At 46.7% G+C, this 25,066-nt stretch overlaps 1 protein-coding gene across 4 annotated transcripts in view; it reads right to left on the bottom strand.

The window, feature by feature from the left end:
- The window catches only part of LOC106577339 (paladin), a 169,523-nt gene that overhangs the window by 58,728 nt on the left and 85,729 nt on the right, over positions 1 to 25,066 (bottom strand). For all 4 annotated transcript variants that reach the window (XM_045701092.1, XM_045701090.1, XM_045701091.1 and 1 more), the window contains 12 exons: positions 23,606 to 23,770; positions 17,160 to 17,320; positions 14,897 to 14,972; positions 12,448 to 12,599; positions 11,059 to 11,146; positions 10,868 to 10,972; positions 10,408 to 10,503; positions 7,860 to 7,994; positions 6,376 to 6,492; positions 6,026 to 6,205; positions 1,661 to 1,858; positions 96 to 236 (listed from right to left, as the gene is read on the bottom strand). In XM_045701092.1, coding sequence (XP_045557048.1) covers positions 96 to 236; positions 1,661 to 1,858; positions 6,026 to 6,205; positions 6,376 to 6,492; positions 7,860 to 7,994; positions 10,408 to 10,503; positions 10,868 to 10,972; positions 11,059 to 11,146; positions 12,448 to 12,599; positions 14,897 to 14,972; positions 17,160 to 17,320; positions 23,606 to 23,770 — 1,614 coding nt within the window. The remainder of the gene's footprint in view (positions 1 to 95; positions 237 to 1,660; positions 1,859 to 6,025; positions 6,206 to 6,375; positions 6,493 to 7,859; positions 7,995 to 10,407; positions 10,504 to 10,867; positions 10,973 to 11,058; positions 11,147 to 12,447; positions 12,600 to 14,896; positions 14,973 to 17,159; positions 17,321 to 23,605; positions 23,771 to 25,066) is intronic.

Below are 25,066 nucleotides of genomic sequence, written 5' to 3'. Positions count from 1 at the left end.
CAGACAGTGAGGAGTGTAGTCTTACATTGAAGTGCCAGACAGTGAGAAGTGTAGTCTTACAGTGAAGTGCCAGACAGTGAGAAGTGTAGTCTTACAGTGAAGTGCCAGACAGTGAGAGCAGCTATGACCATGGCCGTTGTGGTTCTTCCCTTGCCGTTGGAGCAGTTGAACACGAAGGCTGAGCGAGAGTCCTCAGCCAAGGTACTCTTCATGGCCTCCAAGAGCTGGTCAAAGTCCTGAGTAAAACAACACACAGGCACACACACACACACACACACACACACACACACACACACACACACACACACACGCACACAGGCACACACACAACAGATGGCGAAATTCAGTTCTACAGTTCATAAAACATGTAATAACATTCAACACCACTAGAGGGAGAACAAAGATTTCCATTTTTCACCCTCATTTTTATTTATTTTACCTTTATTTAACTAGGCAAGTCAGTTAAGAACAAATTCTTATTTTCAATGATGGCCTAGGAACAGTGGGTTAACTGCCTTGTTCAGGGGCAGAAGGAGAGATTTGTACCTTGTCAGCTCGGGGATTCGATCTAACAACCTTTCAGTTACTAGTCCAACACTCTAACCACTAGGCTACCTGCTCTAACCACTAGGCTCCCTGCCTCTAACCACTAGGCTCCCTGCCTCTAACCACTAGGCTCCCTGCCTCTAACCACTAGGCTCCCTGCCTCTAACCACTAGGCTGCCTGCCTCTAACCACTAGGCTCCCTGCCTCTAACCACTAGGCTACCTGCCTCTAACCACTAGGCTACCTGCCTCTAACCACTAGGCTACCTGCCTCTAACCACTAGGCTACCTGCCTCTAACCACTAGGCTACCTGCCTCTAACCACTAGGCTACCTGCTCTAACCACTAGGCTACCTGCCTCTAACCACTAGGCTACCTGCTCTAACCACTAGGCTACCTGCCTCTAACCACTAGGCTACCTGCTCTAACCACTAGGCTACCTGCTCTAACCACTAGGCTACCTGCTCTAACCACTAGGCTACCTGACTCTAACCACTAGGCTACCTGCTCTAACCACTAGGCTACCTGCTCTAACCACTAGGCTACGCTGCCGCCTCATATCAGCCCCATGAAAACCTGTCACTGACCCTCATATCAGCCTCGTGATAACCTGTCACTGACCCTCATATCAGCCCCATGAAAACCTGTCACTGACCCTCATATCAGCCTCGTGATAACCTGTCACTGACCCTCATATCAGCCCCATGAAAACCTGTCACTGACCCTCATATCAGCCTCATGATAACCTGTCACTGACCCTCATATCAGCCCCATGATAACCTGTCACTGACCCTCATATCAGCCTCATGATAACCTGTCAATGACCCTCATATCAGCCCCATGATAACCTGCCACTGACCCTCATATCAGCCTCATGATAACCTGTCAATGACCCTCATATCAGCCTCATGATAACCTGTCAATGACCCTCATATCAGCCCCATGAAAACCTGTCACTGACCCTCATATCAGCCTCATGATAACCTGCCACTGCAGTGCCTCCACAAAACCATTACCTTTGTGTGTGTGTGTGTGTGTGTGTGTGTGTGTGTGTGTGTGTGTGTGTGTGTGTGTGTGTGTGTGTGTGTGTGTGTGTGTGTGTCGTCTGCCTTTACCTCCTCCTTGGGGGCGCAGCAGTCTGACAGAGGGATGCGTTTATAGAGCAGTCCCTGGTGTGTTCTCTGGTACTGGTTGAAGACCTCCTGGACAGTCAGACAGGTTTTAAACATCTTCATCTGTTTCTCCTGCTCCAGAGTGACCTCCAGCCACTTCTGGGCTCTCTGAACCTCCTCTCCCAGGGCTGTCTCTAGTTTCTGGGGTAGAGAGGAGGGGGAGGGACAGTCAGACTGGGGCTCACTTTACTTTACTGGTTTATTGTCCACGTAAGGATCACTTAGTACCTCTATGTACTGGGGGTTAGGGTCACTTAGTACCTCTATGTACTGGGGGTTAGGGTCACTTAGTACCTCTATGTACTGGGGGTTAGGGTGAGTTAGTACCTCGGTCCACTGGGGGTTAGGATCAGTTAGTACCTCTATGTACTGGGGGTTAGTTAGTACCTCTATGTACTGGGGGTCAGTTAGTACCTCTATGTACTGGGGGTTAGTTAGTACCTCTATGTACTGGGGGTCACTTAGTACCTCTATGTACTGGGGGTCACTTAGTACCTCTATGTACTGGGAGTTAGGGTCAGTTAGTACCTCGGTGCACTGAGGGTTAGGATCAGTTAGTACCTCTATGTACTGGGGGTCAGTTAGTACCTCTATGTACTGGGGGTTAGTTAGTACCTCTATGTACTGGGGGTCACTTAGTACCTCTATGTACTGGGGGTCACTTAGTACCTCTATGTACTGGGAGTTAGGGTCAGTTAGTACCTCTATGTACTGGGGGTTAGTTAGTACCTCTATGTACTGGGGGTTAGTTAGTACCTCTATGTACTGGGGGTTAGTTAGTACCTCTATGTACTGGGGGTTAGTTAGTACCTCTATGTGTGTGGGGTGAGGACATGGATGTGTTAGTACACCAACAGTATGTAGACACCTGCTCGTCAAATATCTCATTCCAAAATCATGGTCATTAATATGGAGTTGTTCCCGCTGCTATAACAGCCTCCACTCTTCTGGGAAGGCTTTCTACTAGATGTTGGAACATTGCTGTGGGGACTTGCTTCCATTCAGCCACAAGAGCATTAGTGAGGTTGGTCGTAGTGATGTTGGGCGATTAGTCCTGGCTCGCAGTCGATGTTCCAATTCATCCCAAAGGTGTTCGATGTGGTTGAGGTCAGAGCTCTGCAGGCCAGGCAAGTTCTTTCACACTGATCTCAACAAACCATTTCTGTATGGATCTCGCTTTGTGCATGGGGCCATTGTCATGCTGAAACAGGAAAGGGCCTTCCCCAAACTGTTGCCACAAAGTTGGAAGCACCACTGCCACTGGAAGCCGATGAGGCGCTGGTTGTAGAGTGTTGGTCAGACGGGGGTGGATCAAAGTAAGTGTCATCCATCCCTCGGCTTCCAGTGGCAGTTTTTTATTCAACGAGAGACTGGGCCAACGGAAGGGCGCAGGTGGCCGCAGGCACGCGCATCGACGAGATGCCGCACCCGACGGGGTAAGAAGAAACGACTATCAGAGGCAGAGGAGACCGTTCACACGGTCCCAGAACCCACGGGACTGAGTGTCTTTAATTTATCAAGCAAGATATTGAGCCCTGCCCATGTCTCTTTGCTTAATAAAGGGTTATCTTTTGTGCCTACAACACAGTGTAACGATTTTGACGTTAAGGTAGACATGTTTAAGTTTTTTAGAAACATCCGTTTAAGGGAATACTTTAGCTCCCCTAATCATGATGTTTCTATTGAACCAGTAGGTTACTCACCTCTACATACTCCGACTCCTTTTAGAAGCAAGAGTTATTTTGTACCTCCAGCCAATCGCAATCACTCTATCGAGACATATTGCAGACTTGTTGAAAAAGATGTTGCTCATCTCCTTAAGAATAAACAGGACTTCAAATCTTTCCATAATTTATCTAAGGATGAAAAACAAGCTTTGCTTGATTTACAATCCGATACGTCAGTCCTTATTCGTCCTGCTGATAAGGGTTGGTCGGTTGTACTCATGGATAGGACAGCTTATGTAAATGAGTGTCATAGACAACTGCTTGACAATACCTTTTACAAGAAACTCAGAAGTGACCCTACTTCCCAATTTCAGAATACTATCTTTACTGTCCTAGATGGTTATTTAAATTCTGGTCAGATAACCAAAAAAGAATATAACTTTCTGGCCATTCAACACCCTAAAATTGCCACTTTCTATACTTTGCCGAAATTACACAAGAATGTTACAAACCCTCCAGGGCGCCCTATTGTAGCGGGCATTGATGCAGTAACGGCCCCTCTATCTACTTTTGTTGACTTTTTTATTAGACCACTCACAGAACAGCTCCCCTCCTTTGTAAAGGACACCAGCAGTATGATCTCTATCATTGAATCTCTTGATCCTCTGCCTGAGAACACCTTGTTAGTTACTTTTGATGTTGAGTCGTTATACACAAATATTCCACACGAGGGCGGTATTGAAGCCATGGAACATTTTCTTCTGCAACGTGACCCTAATGAGCTACCTTCCAGTGCCTGCATTGTAACGTTGGCTGAAATAGTACTCACACATAACTATTTCATGTTTCTAAATGATTTCTTTATTCAGACGAAGGGTACTGCTATGGGATCCCCCATGGCTCCTAACTATGCTAATTTGTATGTGGGTTACATGGAGAAACAATCCATTTTCAACCCTCTCAAAAATGTTTTCTTGCCTAACATCATTATTTGGAAACGGTATATTGACGATATTTTTGTTCTATGGAGGGGTGATGCAGAACTGCTTCAGGCGTTTTATGCTTTTCTTAACTCCTGTTCTGAACATTTGAGATTTACTATGCAATCTGATACACGTCAAATCAGTTTTCTTGATCTTCTGATCTTGTGTGAAGATAATGTTTTATACACTGATCTTTACAGGAAACCTACTGATCGTAACAGTTTGTTGAGGGCTGATAGTTGTCACCCACTTCCCTTGAAAAATAGTTTGCCCTACAGCCAATTCTGTCGAATCAAAAGAATTTGTATTAAACAATCAGATTTCGACAGAAATATGGCTGAGACTCAGGATAAGTTCAAGGAGAGGGGGTACAACAATGATCAGATTAATATTGCCATTGAGAAAATTCTAAACAAAACGAGACATGACCTTTTTCAAGGTCAGTCTCGCAAAAAGACGCATTCTTGCGTTCTCACTACCCGCTATTCAAAGTGCTCTGAACAAATTAAAGGAATCGTTCACAAACATTGGCACATTCTGAAATATGATGATAGTCTCGGTAATGTGTTTTCTGATCTTCCCCTGGTCGTATTCTCGAGGGGCAGAAATCTCAGAGACCAATTGGTACACTCTGATTTACCACCCCAAGATATTCCTGAACAACGCCTATTTGCGCCCCTACTGGATGGAAATTACAAGTGTAATGGCTGTGCTCAATGCAATGGCACTTATAAATGTAGATCCTTCAAACCCCCACAAACAGGGAAATCTATCCCAATTAAAGGTGTTATTACGTGTTCCACTAAGGCAGTTATTTATCTTATAACTTGTCCCTGTGGTAAAAATTATGTGGGTAAAACAAAGCGTGAATTAAAAGTACGTATCTCAGAGCACCGTAGCACCATTAGGTGCAAAAACTTGACTTACCCAGTTGCGGCCCACTTTTTGGAAGCAAACCATTCGATTTCGTCTCTGCGTTATATTGGCATCGAACATGTCACCCTCCCGAGGAGAGGGGGCGACCTTGATAATTTATTGTTGAAACGAGAGGCTGCCTGGATCTTTAATTTAAAGACCCTTGCTCCCTTCGGTCTCAACATAGACTTTGATCTGAAGCCATTCTTGTGATTATTGTGATTTTGCCATTGTAATTGTTTGTTAGATACATTTTAGACAACAAATGCTATGATCGTATGCTATCCATTTGTTTGTCTCTTTGTATGTTCTTTGTATGCCATTTAAAAAAAATATTTGAGTTAACCAATGATATTAGGCCATACTTGGCCATGATTACAAACACCTGTGTGTCTTGACACTATATAAATGACTCATCTCGCAGTGTTTGTGATGATACCCTGATGAAGACAGCTTCGCTGTCAAAACGTTGGTTATTAAATTTTTGCATCTGAGCTCTTAGAGTGTGCGGCTTTCCTTTATTTTCTAGCAATCGAGGACAGACCATTTTTAACACGCTACACGCTTGGAAGTCACTGAGCTATTCAGTAAGGCCATTCTACTGCCAATGTTTGTCCATGGAGATTGCATGGCTGTGGGCTCGATTTTATACACCTGTCAGCAACAGGTGTGGCTGAAATAGCCAAATCCACTAATGTGAAGGGTTGTCCACATACAGCTGTATATATAGTGTATAGTAGTACCTCAATCTGTGTGGGGTCTGTGGCAGGGACAGGGATGTGTTGCTCCAGACAGGACGGCTCTCTGGGGGTGAAGACCTGTCCGTTCCCCTCCAGAACCAGCTCCTCCTGCAGGTTGACCCACAGGACGTGGCTGTACTTCCTCTTCTCATCCGTCAGGTGGGTCAACACCACACCCGTCGCCTACAGAACACACAACCCAGCAGATACGCTTCAGTTCAGCTTCACAGACAACTTACTGGATCAACTGGGACATCTTCAAATGTTATGTCTGCTGAAGATAGAAATGGCTGAAACTAGCATTTTGGACGTTGACCAAATGTGATAGGGTACGGGCTTGGTGTTGATCATACCTCTGATGTAGGCTGTGACATGCCGTAGACGGGCATCTTGGGAACTCTTCTGAAGTTAGCCACCTTCATCTCCTTCACTGTGCTGAGTATGTCTGGAGACAGGTACTCATGAGCAACCTGCGCAGCACACACACACACACACACACACACACACACACACACACACACAGTAAGTCAATACGATAATGAGTTAGATTTCCGGTGAATGTATTCATTACACAACGCAAACAAACATGAACTGAGTTCCATGTTCTGCAGTGGGTCTGACTGAGTTCCGTGTTCTGCAGTGGGTCTGACTGAGTTCCGTGTTCTGCAGTGGGTCTGACTGAGTTCCGTGTTCTGCAGTGGGTCTGACTGAGTGTGATGTTCTGACTGAGTTCCATGTTCTGCAGTGGGTCTGACTGAGTTCCATGTTCTGCAGTGGGTCTGACTGAGTTCCATGTTCTGCAGTGGGTCTGACTGAGTTCCATGTTCTGCAGTGGGTCTGACTGAGTTCCATGTTCTGCAGTGGGTCTGACTGAGTTCCGTGTTCTGCAGTGGGTCTGACTGAGTTCCGTGTTCTGCAGTGGGTCTGACTGAGTTCCGTGTTCTGCAGTGGGTCTGACTGAGTTCCGTGTTCTGCAGTGGGTCTGACTGAGTTCCGTGTTCTGCAGTGGGTCTGACTGAGTTCCGTGTTCTGCAGTGGGTCTGACTGAGTTCCGTGTTCTGCAGTGGGTCTGACTGAGTGTGATGTTCTGCAGTGGGTCTGACTGAGTGTGATGTTCTGCAGTGGGTCTGACTGAGTGTGATGTTCTGCAGTGGGTCTGACTGAGTGTGATGTTCTGCAGTGGGTGTGACTGAGTTCCATGTTCTGCAGTGGGTGTGACTGAGTTCCATGTTCTGCAGTGGGTGTGACTGAGTTCCATGTTCTGCAGTGGGTGTGACTGAGTTCCATGTTCTGCAGTGGGCCTGACTAAGTTCCATGTTCTGCAGTGGGTCTGACTGAGTTCCATGTTCTGCAGTGGGTGTGACTGAGTTCCATGTTCTGCAGTGGGCCTGACTAAGTTCCATGTTCTGCAGTGGGTGTGACTGAGTTCCATGTTCTGCAGTGGGTGTGACTGAGTTCCATGTTCTGCAGTGGGCCTGACTAAGTTCCATGTTCTGCAGTGGGCCTGACTGGGTTCCATGTTCTGCAGTGGGCCTGACTGAGTTCCATGTTCTGCAGTGGGCCTGACTGAGTTCCATGTTCTGCAGTGGGCCTGACTGAGTTCCATGTTCTGCAGTGGGCCTGACTGAGTTCCATGTTCTGCAGTGGGCCTGACTGAGTTCCATGTTCTGCAGTGGGCCTGACTGAGTTCCATGATCTGCAGTGGGCCTGACTGAATTCCATGTTTTGCAGTGGGTCTGACTGAATGTGATGTTCTGCAGTGGGTCTGACTGAGTTCCATGTTCTGCAGTGGGTCTGACTGAGTGTGATGTGATGTCATTTGGTGGGAGGTTCTCACCAGAACGCGGGCTCCCTTGGTGACGAGATCAGGCGGAGCGGAGAGTTCTGATAGGTCCATACAGGCCAGCAGGCGGTACACCCAGGGATGAGCACACAGCCACTGGCTGAAGTTGGACGCAAAGCCAAGAGAATACTGCAACACCACAAAACAGATGTAGAGATTGAGATGTCTGTTTTCCATGGTAAAAACAGGAAATAAAGGTTGAGATTAGAGGTTGACCGATTAATGGAAATGGCCGATTAATTAGGGCCAATTCATAACAATCGGTAATCGGTAAATTTGGCCACCGATTTTCCGATTATTATTATTCCCCCCCCAAAATTTGTACACCTTTATTTAACTAGGAAAGTCAGATTAAGAACACATTCTTATTTACAATGACGGCCTAGAAACGGGGGTTAACTGCCTTGTTCAGGGGGGATTCGTTTTTGCAACCTTCGGTTACCAGTCCAACGCTCTAACCACCTGCCTTACATTGCACTCCACAAGGATTAACAGGCTGACTACCTGTTACGCGAGGGCAGCAAGAAGCAAAGGTAAGTTGCTAGCTAGCATTAGACTTATAAAAAAACTATCAATCTTAACATAATCACTAGTTAACTACACATGGTTGATGATATTACTAGTTTATCTAACGTGTCCTGCGTTGCATATAATCGATGCGGTGCCTGTTAATTTTCATTGAATCACAGCCTACTTCGACAAACGGGTGTTGATTTAACAAGCGCATTTGCGAAAAAAGTACTGTCGTTGCACCAATGTACCTAACCATAAACATCAATGCCTAACAGGAATATTTAGACTTAGCCACCCGTTAGATAAAATACGGAACGGTTCCGTATGTCACTGAAAGAAAAAAACGTTTGTTTTCGAGATTATAGTTTCCAGATTCGACCAGATTAATGACCTAAGGCTCGTATTTCTGTGTGTTTATTATATTATAATTAAGTCTATGATTTGATAGAGCAGTCTGACTGAGCGGTGGTAGGCAGCAGCAGGCTCATAAGCATTCATTCAAACAGCCCTTTGCTGTGCTTCAAGCATTGCGCTGTTTATGACTTCAACCTGGGTGGGTATAATTTGTGGAACGTTCCAACAAGAATCTATTCCAAAAACTTCGTAAATAACAAGGTTTCCAAAAAACAACGCATAAAAAGTTGTATAGCGGCAGAATAAGATACCGGGTAGGGAGTGGTCTATTTCATTGCGTTTTTCACTCATCACGTTTATTCTGAAAAATGTCTGTCCTCACATGTCTGTTTGCCTATGGACAAACATTAAGAATAAGCTACATGGTGAGTTGATGCCTATTCGGCAGCTAGTTAGCTAGGTTTGTATGTGTTGCTGCTTTGTATGCGTTGTTGGTTGGCAACCTTTTACTTTACATTTTTTGGAACAGATTCCTGTTGGAACGTTCCACAAATTATACCCACCCCTTCAAGCCTGTCAACTCCCAAGATTAGGCTGGTGTAACCGATGTGAAATGGCTAGCTAGTTAGCCGGGTGCACGCTAATAGCGTTTCAAACGTCACTCGCTCTGAGACTTGGAGTAGTTGTTTCCCTTCCTCTGCATGGGTAACGCTGCTTCGAGGGTGGCTGTTGTCGATGTGTTCCTGGTTTGAGCCCAGGTAGGAGCGAGGAGAGGGACGGAAGCTATACGGTTACACTGGCAATACTAAAGTGCTTATAAGAACATCCAATAGTCAAAGGTATATGAAATACAAATCGTATAGAGAGAAATAGTCCTATAATTCCTATAATAACTACAACCTATAACTTCTTACCTGGGAATATTGAAGACTCACGTTAAAAGGAACCACCAGCTTTCATAGGTTCTCATGTTCTGAGCAAGGCACTTAAACATTAGCTTTCTTACATGGCACATATTGCACTTTTACTTTCTTCTCCAACACTTTGTTTTGCATTATTTAAACCAAATTCAACGTTTCATTATTTATTTGAGGCTAAATTGATTTTATTGATGTATTATATTAAGTTAAAATAAGTGTTCATTCAGTATTGTTGTAATTGTCATTATCACAAAGAAAAAAAGGGAAGAAAAAAATAAAATAAATAAATAAATAAAAAATAAAAAAATCGGCCGATTAATCGGCAGCGGCTTTTTTGGCCCTCCAATAATCGGTATCGGCGTTGAAAAATCATAATCGGTCGACCTCTAGTTGAGATGTCTTTGTTTTCCATGGTAAAAACAGGAAATAAAGGTTGTGATGTCTTTGTTTTCCATGGTAAAAACAGGAAATAAAGGTTGTGATATCTTTGTTTTCCATGGTAAAAACAGGAAATAAAGGTTGAGATGTCTTTGTTTTCCATGGTAAAAACAGACAAAGATTGAGATGTATTCGTTTGGTAAAAACAGGACACTTGTCATCTCAAAGCACAGACAATGACAGACAGAAAACAAGCAGGGTCAATGCTAAATAACATTGGCCTGTATGTACGGGTGAAAGATAATACTCATTATGGGTCCTTGTAAAATGTAGTGCACTGTAAAGGGAATAGGGTGCCATTTGGGACAAAACCTTACCTGTTCATGAAGGTATGCGTTGAACACAATCAGGTAGAAATAGCGTTCCAGGCTCTGGATGGCTCTGTGGAGAAAGTAGTCTTTGGTCGTGCTTCCCTAGAAGAGACAGACATCAAGGAGTCAGACAGTAGTCTTTGGTCGTGCTTCCCTAGAAGAGACAGACATCAAGGAGTCAGACAGTAGTCTTTGGTCGTGCTTCCCTAGAAGAGACAGACATCAAGGAGTCAGACAGTAGTCTTTGGTCGTGCTTCCCTAGAAGAGACAGACATCAAGGAGTCAGACAGTAGTCTTTGGTCGTGCTTCCCTAGAAGAGACAGACATCAAGGAGTCAGACAGTAGTCTTTGGTATTGCTTCCCTAGAATCATAACATACTAGCTAAGCACTGCAGCATCATATTACTGTATCAACATCATCATAGGGTACTGATAACGTTTTGATCAATCTGAAACATAAACCCACCTGAATTTGATAATCATCTCCGATCGCTTCAAGCTTCTTCTTATTTTCATATATCGCTTCTTTTATGTTGTGCATTTCTGAACACAGAGCGATCGCTTGGTCAACCTGAAGAACCAAAGGGACAGAATGATTTAGATGCTGGGAACTATCGCTATGCATCTAACTAGATGACACATTTCAGGATCCCTCACCTCTTCCATGACCTGTTGTCCTTCAGGTAGTCTGTTGATGAGGGTCTGAATGACTTGGAACAGGGGCTTGGCTTCTGCCTCTTCCGCTCTGAAAACAATAACAAACCGGACAGGCAGCCATCTTTAAAACGCTTCATTACAGTTTAACTACATCACCACTGGTTTATTATGACACTGATCAATCCATCATTTGATTGAAATATAGGCCTACCCAGTGGGCAAATCTGGTTCTAATGATGTTCACTCAAGCAGAAAAACAGTTTGCAAACAGAAAACATCATTAACACGTCACGTGCCAAATGTTGCCCTCTGGGTATAATCTGGATCAGTTTCATAGTGAATGTTTACCTTTATTTTACCAGACAATTAAGAACAATGTCTTACATGTAATGACGGCCTGGCAATACACTACATACACAAAAGTATGTGGACACCCCTTCAAATTGGAGGATAAGGCTATTTCAGCCACGCCCATTGCTGACAGGTGTATAAAATTGAGCACACAGCCATGCAATCTCCATAGACAAACAATGGTACTGGAATGGCCTGTACTGAAGAGCTCAGTGACTTTCAATGTTGCACCGTCATAGGATGCCACCTTTCCAACAAGTCAGTTTGTCAAATTTCTGCCCTGCTAGAGCTGCCCTGGTCAACTGTAAGTGCTGTTATTGTGAAGTGGAAACGTCTAGGAGCAACAACTGCTCAGCCGCAAAGTGGTAGGCCACGCAAGCTCACAGAACAGGACTAGCTGGAGTGGAGTAAAGCTCAGGAGAACGCTACCTGCCCGAATGCATAGTGCCAACTGTAAAGTTTGGTGGAGGAGGAATAATGGTCTGGGCTGTTGTTCATGGTTCGGGCTAAGCCCCTGAGTTCCAGTGAAGGGAAATCTTAAAGCTACAGCATACAATGACATTCTAGACGATTCTGTGCTTCCAACTTTGTGGCAACAGTTTGGGGAAGGCCCTTTCCTGTTTCAGCATGACAATGCCCCTGTGCACAAAGCGAGGTCCATGTAGAAATTGTTTGTCGAGATCAGTGTGGAAGAACTTGACTGGCCTGCACATAGCCCTGACCTCAACCCCATCAAACACCTTTGGGATGAATTGGAACGCGAGCCAGACCTAATCGCTCAACATCAGTGTCAGACCTTACTAATGTTGTTGTGGCTGAATGGAAGCAAGTCCCCACAACAATGTTCCAACATCTAGTGGAAAGCCTTCCCAGAAGAGTGGAGGATGTTATAGCAGCAAAGGGGGGGACCAACTCCATATTAATGCCCATAATTTTGGAATGAGATATTTGACGAGCAGGTGTCTACATACTGTTGGCCATGTAGTGTATCTCTAGGAAAGGGTACAGTTTGGTTGCAGAGGTTGAGTCCAGTCTTACTGTGGTGGTTCCTGGGTTGTCTTCAGGTGGTTGAGGACCAGGGTCCCCAGGATCATGGCTAGGTTGGTCCGCCCTACCCCCACCTGACAGCTGAACAACAGGGCAGGCAGAGGCCTGGAAACATCCCTTCTCAAAGACAGGTTGGGGCTCTCCTGAAAACACGCAACACAAATACAAGGGATTAGAAAACACCACATACAAATGAAAAAGTTGCACTTTAATCTCTCCTAACTTTATTTGACCAACTCATCCGGAGTTTCTAGCTGTCCTCTAAACCAACACACACATTTGAAAAGGAATTGGGAGTGTCTGTCTTGCTGGTCTCCAGGCTACACCCTGACCATGTGACCAAACTATTGGAGGATTCCCATTTGTCAGAAAGAAAAAGACAGGCCGAATGCCTTTTAACCAGCTGCTATTATCACCAAACGTTTAATAAAACCACTGTTTGTTTAGCAGTCTAGTGCAGCTGCTACCAGAAATGTGACGTACATTTGGCGCCATGTGATTTAGATTGTTTTTGAACTGAAGCTCCTCCCCCTAGCCTGAGCCAGTCTGTGTTACCATGCCAACTCCTTGTCACTCATTGCCATGCCATGGTTTGATGATGAAAGCAATCAAGTTGACAAGAGCACAAGCAGATCTGGGACCAGGCTTCCACACCCCCCCAACCCCTCCCTTTCAACCTCTGAAATAGGAAGTGTGAAGAAACGTATCAGGAAGCTATCACAGACCTAGCAAACACTGTAGAGCTGCAGTCAGACAGACAGGCAGACAGAGACAGAGAAACAAACACTCAGCAGACAGACAGAGATGAAACAGAGCAGAGCAGCAGCAGGAATAACACTCTGTCCCAAATACCAACCTATTCCCTAACTACTGGAAACAACCACTTTAAAACCACAGAGAACTGGACAGTCTGCCTGTCACTAGTCACTCCAAAAAGGCTAGGCTAGGCTAGGCTAGGCTAAGACAGACAGACAGACAGACAGACAGACAGACAGACAGACAGACAGACAGACAGACAGACAGACAGACAGACAGACAGACAGACAGACAGACAGACAGACAGACAGACAGACAGACAGAAATCACATCCTGTACAGATGAAGGTGTAAAGTTAGATGTGAGGCTTAATGTCATTTTCAGAATAACTATTATGGTTATTGGTGATGGATGGGACACAGCAGTGCACAGTGTGAGAGTGGGGTCAACCTCCCATCTTCCGTCTCAGAACCTGGTTGAGAATCTCCAGGTGTTCTAGAATGTTCCACTCATGAATATATTTAATGTCTCCCGTAAAGACATCAGGGTAAGTACAGAACATCCTGTCCAGGTGCAGCCCTGCCGGGTCACTGCTGTTAGATCAGAGCCTGTAAGGACCTGGAACTGGAAGTACAGATCATCCTCAGGATGTTTCTAGCAGATGAAAGAAGGCGGGGCCATCGCGCTCAACCACCACTTAAGGACAGGATATAAAAAGTTATCGGATGGTGCATCAAATCAACAAACAGTTCAATGAAGAAGGTAGTTTCACATACGAGGAAGACACACTCCAATATATTACTGGAAAAGGAAGATATTTATTTGAGTGTGACTACATTAAGACAAATACAAGAGGATTTACCCCGAGAACACTAAGAACCCTCCTCGCCCCGAGAACACCAAGAACCCTCCTCGCACCGAGAACACCAAGAACCCTCCTCGCACCGAGAACACCAAGAACCCTCCTCGCACCGAGAACACCAAGAACCCTCCTCGCACCGAGAACACTAAGAACCCTCCTCACCCCGAGAACACTCAGAACCCTCCTCGCACCCGAGAACACTAAGAACCCTCCTCGCCCCGAGAACACTAAGAACCCTCCTCGCCCCGAGAACACTAAGAACCCTCCTCGCCCTGAGAACACTAAGAACACTCCTCGCCCTGAGAACACTAAGAACCCTCCTCGCCCTGAGAACCCTCCTCACCCTGAGAACACTAAGAACCCTCCTCACCCTAAGAACACTAAGAACCCTCCTCACCCAGAGAACACTAGGAACCCTCCTCACCCAGAGAACACTAGGAACCCTCCTCACCCTAAGAACACCAAGAACCCTCCTCACCCAGAGAACACTAGGAACCTTCCTCACCCTGAGAACCCTCCTCACCCAGAGAACACTAGGAACACTCCTCGCCCAGAGAACACTAGGAACACTCCTCGCCCTGAGAACCCTCCTCACCCAGAGAACACTAGGAACCCTCCTCACCCAGAGAACACTAGGAACCCTCCTCACCCAGAGAACACTAGGAACCCTCCTCACCCAGAGAACACTAGGAACCCTCCTCACCCAGAGAACACTAGGAACCCTCCTCACCCTGAGAACCCTCCTCACCCTGAGAACCCTCCTCACCCTGAGAACACTAAGAACCCCACCTTCACCCTGAGAACACTAAGAACCCTCCTCACCCTGAGAACAGTAACAAAGGCATCAAAATCCTCCTCTAGAGGTGCTCCCTCCATCGGTAGTGGCAGCCGGTAGTACCTGAGAGAGAGAGAGCGAGAGCGAGAGAAGAAAGGAGAGAGCAGAAAGAAGAGAGAGCGAGCGAGAGAGATCAGAAAGAAGAGAGAGCGAGCGAGAGAGAGCAGAAAGAAGAGAGCGAGCGAGAGAGAGCAGAAAGAATAGAGAGCAAGAGAGAGCAAAAGAAAGAGAGCAGAATGAACAGAGCGAGAGAACAGAAAGAAGAGAAAGCAGAAAGAAGAGAGAGAGAGAGAGAGAGAGCAGAAAGAAGAGAGAGCGAGAGAGAGAGCAGAAAGAAGAGAGAGCGAGAGAGAGCAGAAAGAAGAGAGAGCGAGAGAGAGAGCAGAAAGAAGAGAGCGAGAGAGAGCAAGAGAAAGAGAGCAGAATGAACAGAGAGAGCGAGAAAGAGAGAAAGAGAGAAAGAACAGAGAGAGAGTGTTATTGTGTTTTCACAGGAGAAATCCCATCTATTTTGTCAATATTGCCTTTATGTAGGTCACAACATAGGAAGACAACATTGACCTGGAATGAGACAGACAGTAATAAGAGACAACTGGTTACTAATATCATATCTGTGTCCCAACTTGCACCCTATTCCCTATGTAGTGCACTACTTTTGACCAATGGCGGTTGGGAAACATGGGTCTAAAACAAACCAGCCCACCAGGGAGTTCCAGAGTACAGAGATAAATCCCACACCCAGGAGGCCTGTTCTGCTCCCTGTCTTTATCACCAGATAACTAGGTCTTTACTGTGTACACACACACACACACACACACACACACACACACACACACACACACACATGTATGTTAAAAAGGCACAATCAAACATTTTCTTTGTTGACGTTATAGGGGTCATCCCTCAGATCCAGATGGTTGTGTGGGAAGGAGAGGGGACATGTACACATGTCTGGAGAGGACTGGAGCTGGCTGTTCATTACATCTCAATACAAGCTTTGGCTCCTCTGATCTGATTACTAACAGGATGCTACAGGAGGCCTTCCCAAGTGGCACTCTATTCCCCATAGGGCCCTGGACAAAGTAGTGCACTAGATTTATCAAATGGCATGCCATTTAAGACGCAACCGATCTCTCCTCCCTCGCCTCTCCCGAATGCAGAGGGGGCAGAGAGAGAGCAGAGAGAGAAACTGAAATTGAATTGAGAGCAGAGAGAGAGAGCAGAGAAAGAGAGAGAGCAGAGAAAGAGAGAGAGCAGAGAAAGAGAGAGAGCAGAGAAAGAGAGAGAGCAGAGAAAGAGAGCAGAGAAAGAGAGCAGAGAAAGAGAAAGAGAGCAGAGAGAGAAACTGAAATTGAATTGAGAGCAGAGAGAGAGAGCAGAGAAAGAGAGCAGAGAAAGAGAGCAGAGAAAGAGAGCAGAGAAAGAGAGCAGAGAGAGAGAGCAGAAAGAGAGAGCAGAGAGAGAGCAGAGAGAGAGAGCAGAGAGAGAGAGCAGAGAGAGAGAGAGCAGAGAGAGAGAGCAGAGAGAGAGAGAGCAGAGAGAGAGAGAGCAGAGAGAGAGAGAGCAGAGAGAGAGCAGAGAGAGAGAGAGAGCAGAGAGAGCAGAGAGAGAGAGAGCAGAGAGAGAGAGAGCAGAGAGAGAGCAGAGAGAGAGCAGAAAAAGAGAGCAGAGAAAGAGAGCAGAGAGAGCAGAGAAAGAGAGCAGAGAGAGAGCAGAAAAGAGAGCAGAGAAAGAGAGCAGAGAGAGAGCGAGCAGAGAGAGAGAGCAGAGAGAGAGAGCAGAGAGAGAGAGCAGAGAGAGAGAGCAGAGAGAGAGAGCGAGCAGAGAGAGCAGAGAGAGAGAGCAGAGAGAGAGAGAGCAGAGAGAGAGAGAGAGCAAGAGAGAGAGCAGAGAGAGAGAGCAGAGAGAGAGAGCAGAGAGAGAGAGAGCAGAGAGAGAGCAGAGAGAGAGAGCAGAGAGAGAGCAGAGAGAGAGAGAGCAGAGAGAGAGCGAGCAGAGAGAGAGAGCAGAGAGAGAGAGCAGAGAGAGAGAGAGAGCAGAGAGAGAGAGAGCAGAGAGAGAGAGAGCAGAGAGAGAGAGCAGAGAGAGAGAGAGCAGAGAGAGAGAGCAGAGAGAGAGAGAGCAGAGAGAGAGAGCAGAGAGAGAGAGCAGACAGCATGTTGCATTGTGTCAATAAGAAAAAAAAAGAAACTAATCACTCATTAAAATATTCCAAAAAGAAGGAGTGAAAAAGAGGAAGTGACTATGAACCTGTAGAGTGGCATGGTGAACAGAGGTCTCCTGTAGACCTCCTCTGTGACGTTGATGTCCTCCTCACAGGTAATGGTCATCCTCTGAGGCTCGCCCTTGAAGTGCTCGATATCGTTATACACGTAGAAAACGTTATCGTTCAACTTGGCAAAGTCGTGGAGCTAGAGAAACCAGAGAGCATCACACCATTATTACTGACGTTAGGAAACACTGCGGCTGATTTTACCTGCTTTGTTTGTTCATTGTAATGATTTTTCTTTCTTTAACTAATATCATTTTGATCCAATATATCTACTTGTCTTGAGTATGGGAATTGCAGAAATGATGGAATCTCGAAGTGCTAGCTAGTCAGCCGACTGTTTGCATTTAAAAGATGCATTCTTGAGACAGCTTGACGTTTCACCAGCCAAAGCGTAAGAGAACTGCACTGCTGAGATGGCAGACGACTGCCTTGTAATGAGGATGACTAGAACTCTGGACTGATGTGTGGAGAGCTTTTAGCACCCGATTCTGCAGCAGAGGAAACATCACCCAGGTGGGTGTTACACGGGGCTACTGGAGGAGTCGAACAACTTCTGAGGATAAATCTAGCACCACAGCCATTACCAACCCTGTCCCTACCATCCAACCCTGTCATTACCAACCCTGTCCCTACCTTCCAATCCTGTCATTACCAACCCTGTCCCTACCCTCCAATCCTGTCATTACCAACCCTGTCCCTACCTTCCAACCTGAACCAACCCTGTCCCTACCCTCCAACCCTGTCATTACCAACCCTGTCCCTACCATCCAACCCTGTCATTACCAACCCTGTCCCTACCATCCAACCCTGTCATTACCAACCCTGTCCCTACCTTCCAATCCTGTCATTACCAACCCTGTCCCTACCCTCCAATCCTGTCATTACCAACCCTGTCCCTACCCTCCAACCCTGTCCCTACCCTCCAACCCTGTCATTACCAACCCTGTCCCTACCCTCCAACCCTGTCATTACCAACCCTGTCCCTACCATCCAACCCTGTCATTACCAACCCTGTCCCTACCCTCCAACCCTGTCATTACCAACCCTGTCCCTACCCTCCAATCCTGTCATTACCAACCCTGTCCCTACCCTCCAACCCTGTCATTACCAACCCTGTCCCTACCATCCAACCCTGTCATTACCAACCCTGTCCCTACCCTCCAACCCTGTCATTACCAACCCTGTCCCTACCCTCCAACCCTGTCATTACCAACCCTGCCCCTACCCTCCAACCCTGTCCCTACCCTCCAACCCTGTCATTACCAACCCTGTCCCTACCCTCCAACCCTGTCATTACCAACCCTGTCCCTACCCTCCAACCCTGTCATTACCAACCCTGTCCCTACCATCCAACCCTGTCATTACCAACCCTGTCCCTACCCTCCAATCCTGTCATTACCAACCCTGTCCCTACCCTCCAACCCTGTCATTACCAACCCTGTCCCTACCATCCAACCCTGTCATTACCAACCCTGTCCCTATCCTCCAACCCTGTCATTACCAACCCTGTCCCTACCCTCCAACCCTGTCATTATCAACCCTGTCCCTACCGTGCAACCCTGTCATTACCAACCCTGTCCCTACCCTCCAACCCTGTCATTACCAACCCTGTCCCTACCATCCAACCCTGTCATTACCCACCCTCTCCCTACCCTCCAACCCTGTCATTACCAACCCTGTCCCTACCCTCCAACCCTGTCATTACCAACCCTGTCCCTACCCTCCAACCCTGTCCCTACCCTCCAACCCTGTCATTACCAACCCTGTCCCTACCCTCCAACCCTGTCATTACCAACCCTGTCCCTACCGTGCAACCCTGTCATTACCAACCCTGTCCCTACCCTCCAACCCTGTCATTACCAACCCTGTCCCTACCATCCAACCCTGTCATTACCCACCCTCTCCCTACCCTCCAACCCTGTCCCTACCCTCCAACCCTGTCATTACCAACCCTGTCCCTACCCTCCAACCCTGTCCCTACCCTCCAACCCTGTCATTACCAACCCTGTCCCTACCCTCCAACCCTGTCATTACCAACCCTGTCCCTACCATCCAACCCTGTCATTACCAACCCTGGCCCTACCCTCTAATCCTGTCATTACCAACCCTGTCCCTACCCTACAATCCTGTCATTACCAACCCTGTCCCTACCATCCAACCCTGTCATTACCAAACCTGTCCCTACCCTCCAACCCTGTCATTATCAACCCTGTCCCTACCCTCCAACCCTGTCATTACCAACCCTGTCCCTACCATCCAACCCTGTCATTACCAACCCTGTCCCTACCCTCCAACCTTGTCATTACCAACCCTGTCCCTACCCTCCAACCCTGTCATTACCAACCCTGTACCTACCATCCAACCCTGTCCCTACCCTCCAACCCTGTCATTACCCACCCTGTCCCTACCCTCCAACCCTGTCCCTACCCTCCAACCCTGTCATTACCCACCCTGTCCCTACCCTCCAACCCTGTCCCTACCCTCCAACCCTGTCATTACCAACCCTGTCCCTACCCTCCAACCCTTTCATTACCAACCCTGTCCCTACCCTCCAACCCTGTCATTACCAACCCTGTTCCTACCCTCCAACCCTGTCATTACCAACCCTGTCCCTACCCTCCAACCCTGTCATTACCAACCCTGTCCCTACCCTCCAACCCTGTCCCTACCCTCCAACCCTGTCCCTACCAACCCTGTCCCTACCCTCCAACCCTGTCATTACCAACCCTGTCCCTACCATCCAACCCTGTCCCTACCCTCCAACCCTGTCATTACCAACCCTGTCCCTACCGTCCAACCCTGTCATTACCAACCCTGTCCCTACCGTCCAACCCTGTCATTACCAACCCTGTCCCTACCCTCCAACCCTGTCCATAACAACCCTGTCCCTACCCTCCAATCCTGTCATTACCAACCCTGTCCCTACCCTCCAACCCTGTCATTACCAACCCTGTCCCTACCCTCCAACCCTGTCATTACCAACCCTGGCCCTACCCTCCAACCCTGTCATTACCAACCCTGTCCCTACCCTCCAACCCTGTCCCTACCGTCCAACCCTGTCACTACCAACCCTGTCCCTACCCTCCAACCCTGTCATTACCAACCCTGTCCCTACCCTCCAATCCTGTCACTACCAACCCTGTCCCTACCCTCCAACCCTGTCATTACCAACCCTGTCCCTACCCTCCAATCCTGTCATTACCAACCCTGTCCCTACCCTCCAACCCTGTCCCTACCGTCCAACCCTGTCATTACCAACCCTGTCCCTACCCTCCAACCCTGTCATTACCAACCCTGTCCCTACCCTCCAATCCTGTCATTACCAACCCTGTCCCTACCCTCCAATCCTGTCATTACCAACCCTGTCCCTACCCTCCAACCCTGTCCCTACCCTCCAACCCTGTCCCTACCGTCCAACCCTGTCATTACCAACCCTGTCCCTACCCTCCAACCCTGTCCCTACCCTCCAACCCTGTCATTACCAACCCTGTCCCTACCCTCCAATCCTGTCATTACCAACCCTGGCCCTACCCTCCAACCCTGTCATTACCAACCCTGGCCCTACCCTCCAACCCTGTCATTACCCTCCAACCCTGTCCCTACCCTCCAACCCTGTCCCTACCCTCCAACCCTGTCATTACCAACCCTGTCCCTACCCTCCAACCCTGTCCCTACCCTCCAACCCTGTCATTACCAACCCTCCCCCTACCCTCCAATCCTGTCTTTACCAACCCTGGCCCTACCCTCCAACCCTGTCATTACCAACCCTGTCCCTACCCTCCAACCCTGTCATTACCAACCCTGGCCCTACCCTCCAACCCTGTCATTACTAACCCTGTCCCTACCCTCCAATCCTGTCATTACCAACCCTGTCCCTACCCTCCAACCCTGTCCCTACCCTCCAACCCTGTCATTATTAACCCTGTCCCTACCATCCAACCCTGTCATTACCAACCCTGTCCCTACCGTCCAACCCTGTCCCTACCGTCCAACCCTGTCATTACCAACCCTGTCCCTACCCTCCAACCCTGTCCCTACCGTCCAACCCTGTCATTACCAACCCTGTCCCTACCCTCCAACCCTGTCATTATCAACCCTGTCCCTACCGTCCAACCCTGTCCCTACCGTCCAACCCTGTCCCTACCGTCCAACCCTGTCCCTACCGTCCAAAGCCCAAGTCACTATAGGCGCCCAACTCGCCTGGCGCCCAGCTCGCCCGGCGCCCAACTCGCCTACCATCAGAATACAGGTAGATGCCTTCAACATGCGCAAGCTACAGACATGATGTATGTTTGTTTTACTGGTCAAGCAATTTAAGAAAACATTTTTGTTTACTTGTAACCTGCAATTCAGGTTTTAGCTGCCAAGTATGGCCTACATGTCAAATGGAATAAACTACTACTACTAACACATATAGTAGACTCTAGAGACTTACTGGGAACACTATCTGTAGTGTAGACAAGCTGTTTACTGCTGGATCAAGAGGGACTATCTGTAGAGTGGACAAGCTGTTTACTGCTGGATCAAGAGGTACTATCTGTAGAGTGGACAAGCTGTTTACTGCTGGATCAAGAGGTACTATCTGTAGAGTGGACAAGCTGTTTACTGCTGGATCAAGAGGGACTATCTGTAGAGTGGACAAGCTGTTTACTGCTGGATCAAGAGGTACTATCTGTAGTGTAGACAAGCTGTTTACTGCTGGATCAAGAGGTACTATCTGTAGAGTAGACAAGCTGTTTACTGCTGGATCAAGAGGTACTATCTGTAGAGTGGACAAGCTGTTTACTGCTGGATCAAGAGGGATTATCTGTAGTGTAGACAAGCTGTTTACTGCTGGATCAAGAGGTATTATCTGTAGTGTAGACAAGCTGTTTACTGCTGGATCAAGAGGTATTATCTGTAGTGTAGACAAGCTGTTTACTGCTGGATCAAGAGGTACTATCTGTAGAGTGGACAAGCTGTTTACTGCTGGATCAAGAGGTACTATCTGTAGTGTAGACAAGCTGTTTACTGCTGGATCAAGAGGGACTATCTGTAGAGTGGACAAGCTGTTTACTGCTGGATCAAGAGGTATTATCTGTAGTGTAGACAAGCTGTTTACTGCTGGATCAAGAGGTACTATCTGTAGTGTAGACAAGCTGTTTACTGCTGGATCAAGAGGTACTATCTGTAGTGTAGACAAGCTGTTTACTGCTGGATCAAGAGGGACTATCTGTAGTGTAGACAAGCTGTTTACTGCTGGATCAAGAGGGACTATCTGTAGTGTAGACAAGCTGTTTACTGCTGGATCAAGAGGTATTATCTGTAGTGTAGACAAGCTGTTTACTGCTGGATCAAGAGGGACTATCTGTAGTGTAGACAAGCTGTTTACTGCTGGATCAAGAGGGACTATCTGTAGAGTGGACAAGCTGTTTACTGCTGGATCAAGAGGGACTATCTGTAGAGTGGACAAGCTGTTTACTGCTGGATCAAGAGGGACTATCTGTAGAGTGGACAAGCTGTTTACTGCTGGATTAAGAGGTACATTGGGTTTATTAGTATGAGGAGGCCAGTATATTGATAGATAAAGAGGTTTATTAGTATGAAGAGGCCAGTATATTGATAGATAAAGAGGTTTATTAGTAGGAGGAGGCCAGAATATTGATATATAAAGAGGTTTATTAGTAGGAGGACAGTATATTCACAGATAAAGAGGTTTATAGGAATATTAGTAGAAGGAGGCCAGTATATTGATAGATTAAGAGGAGGTTTATAGGTTTATTAGTAGGAGGAGGCCAGTATATTGATAAAGAGGTTTATTAGTAGGAGGAGGCCAGTATATTGATAGATTAAGAGGAGGTTTATAGGTTTATTAGTAGGAGGAGGCCAGTATATTGATAGATAAAGAGGTTTATTAGTAGGAGGAGGCCAGTATATTGATAGATAAAGAGGTTTATTAGTAGGAGGAGGCCAGTATATTGATAGATTAAGAGGAGGTTTCTAGGTTTATTAGTAGGAGGAGGCCAGTATATTGATAGATAAAGAGGTTTATTAGTAGGAGGAGGCCAGTATATTGATAGATTAAGAGGAGGTTTCTAGGTTTATTAGTAGGAGGAGGCCAGTATATTGATAGATTAAGAGGAGATTTCTAGGTTTATTAGTAGGAGGAGGCCAGTATATTGATAGATAAAGAGGAGGTTTCTAGGTTTATTAGTAGGAGGAGGCCAGTATATTGATAGATAAAGAGGAGGTTTCTAGGTTTATTAGTAGGAGGAGGCCAGTATATTGATAGATTAAGAGGAGATTTCTAGGTTTATTAGTAGGAGGAGGCCAGTATATTGATAGATAAAGAGGAGATTTCTAGGTTTATTAGTAGGAGGAGGCCAGTATATTGATAGATAAAGAGGAGGTTTCTAGGTTTATTAGTAGGAGGAGGCCAGGTCACCTCCTTCCTGATGGTGAGCTCCAGGTTCTCCACCGTCTCCTCCTTGTCCAGGCCATGGAGATTCTCATGGAGGTTCTCCTTCCTCCGGGGGGTGTATGGAACAAAGTTCTCCTCCAGGTGCAGGAACACCACCGGTTCCTCACGCACACAGAAGAACATCACCTCCTGGGAAGAGAGGAGAGAAATCACTGCCTACATTTAAAAAGAGTCAGTAATTAATATGATGATGCAGACAGGGGAAACCTGATCCTAGATCAGCCCTCTAAACCCAGATCGTTTTTGAATACGGGCCCAGGAATAATAAGGATTCAACAGGCCAGTTATTTGGTTCTAGAATCTGTAAAGCTTTGTTCCAAACCCAATTGGAAACATTCCGTTGTCATTTGACATGTACCACATGAGTCAGGAATTGATCATGAACTCGCTGCTATATAATTAAGTTGATTTCATTTGGATTACAGTGAGTTTCCATACTGGACTCACGACCCTGAGAGATATTCTTTATTTTCCATCATTCCACATGGGGTTGAGTTCCAAATGGCACCCTATTCCCTATACAGAGCCCTATGGGCCCTGGTCAAATGGCACCCTATTCCCTATACAGAGCCCTATGGGCCCTGGTCAAATGTAGTACACTATATAGGGAATGGGGTGCCATTTGCCACACAGCCAGGGTGTGTGTTTGCGCTTAGTGGCACCTGAACCCTCAAATATTTATCCACGACACAGAAAGACACCAGGCGGAAGAGAAGATAGCGAGACAGACAGAGAGAGACAGAGAGGAGACTCAGTGAGCATAGTCTTGCTATTGAGAATGGCCACCGAAGGCAGACCTGGCTCTCAAGAGAAGACAGGCTATGTGCACACTGCCCACAAAACTGGTGGAAACTGAGCTGCACTTCCTAACCTCCTGCCAAATGTATGACCATATTAGAGACGCATATTTCCCTCAGATTACACAGATCCACAAAGAAATCAATCTAATTTTGATAAACTCCCATGGGTGAAATACCACAGTGTGCCATCACAGCAGCAAGATTTGTGACCTGTTGCCACAAGAAAAGGGCAACCAGTGAATTTTTATTTGACCTTTATTTAGCTGGGCAAGTCAGTTAAGAACAAATTCTTATTTTCAATGATGGCCTTGTTCAGGGGCAGAATAACAGATTTGTACCTTGTCAGCTTGGGGATTCGAACTTGCAACCTTTCGGTTACTAGTCCAACGCTTTAAACACTAGGCTACCCTGAAGAACAAACCCGTTGTAAATACAACCCATATTTATTTATTTATTTTCCCTTTTGTACTTTGACTATTTACACATCGTTACAACACTGTATATATACACACACACATGACATTTGTAATGTCTTTATTCTTTTGGAACTTCTGTGAGTGTAATGTTTACTGTTAATTTTGATTGTTTATTTCACTTTAGTTTATTATCTATTTCACTAGCTTTG

Source organism: Salmo salar, chromosome ssa18, assembly GCF_905237065.1.
Source record: "Salmo salar chromosome ssa18, Ssal_v3.1, whole genome shotgun sequence".
NCBI classification, from domain to species: Eukaryota; Metazoa; Chordata; class Actinopteri; order Salmoniformes; family Salmonidae; genus Salmo; species Salmo salar.
The sequence above is the reverse complement of the archived record's forward strand: the minus strand, read 5'-3'. Positions and strand labels throughout refer to the sequence as shown.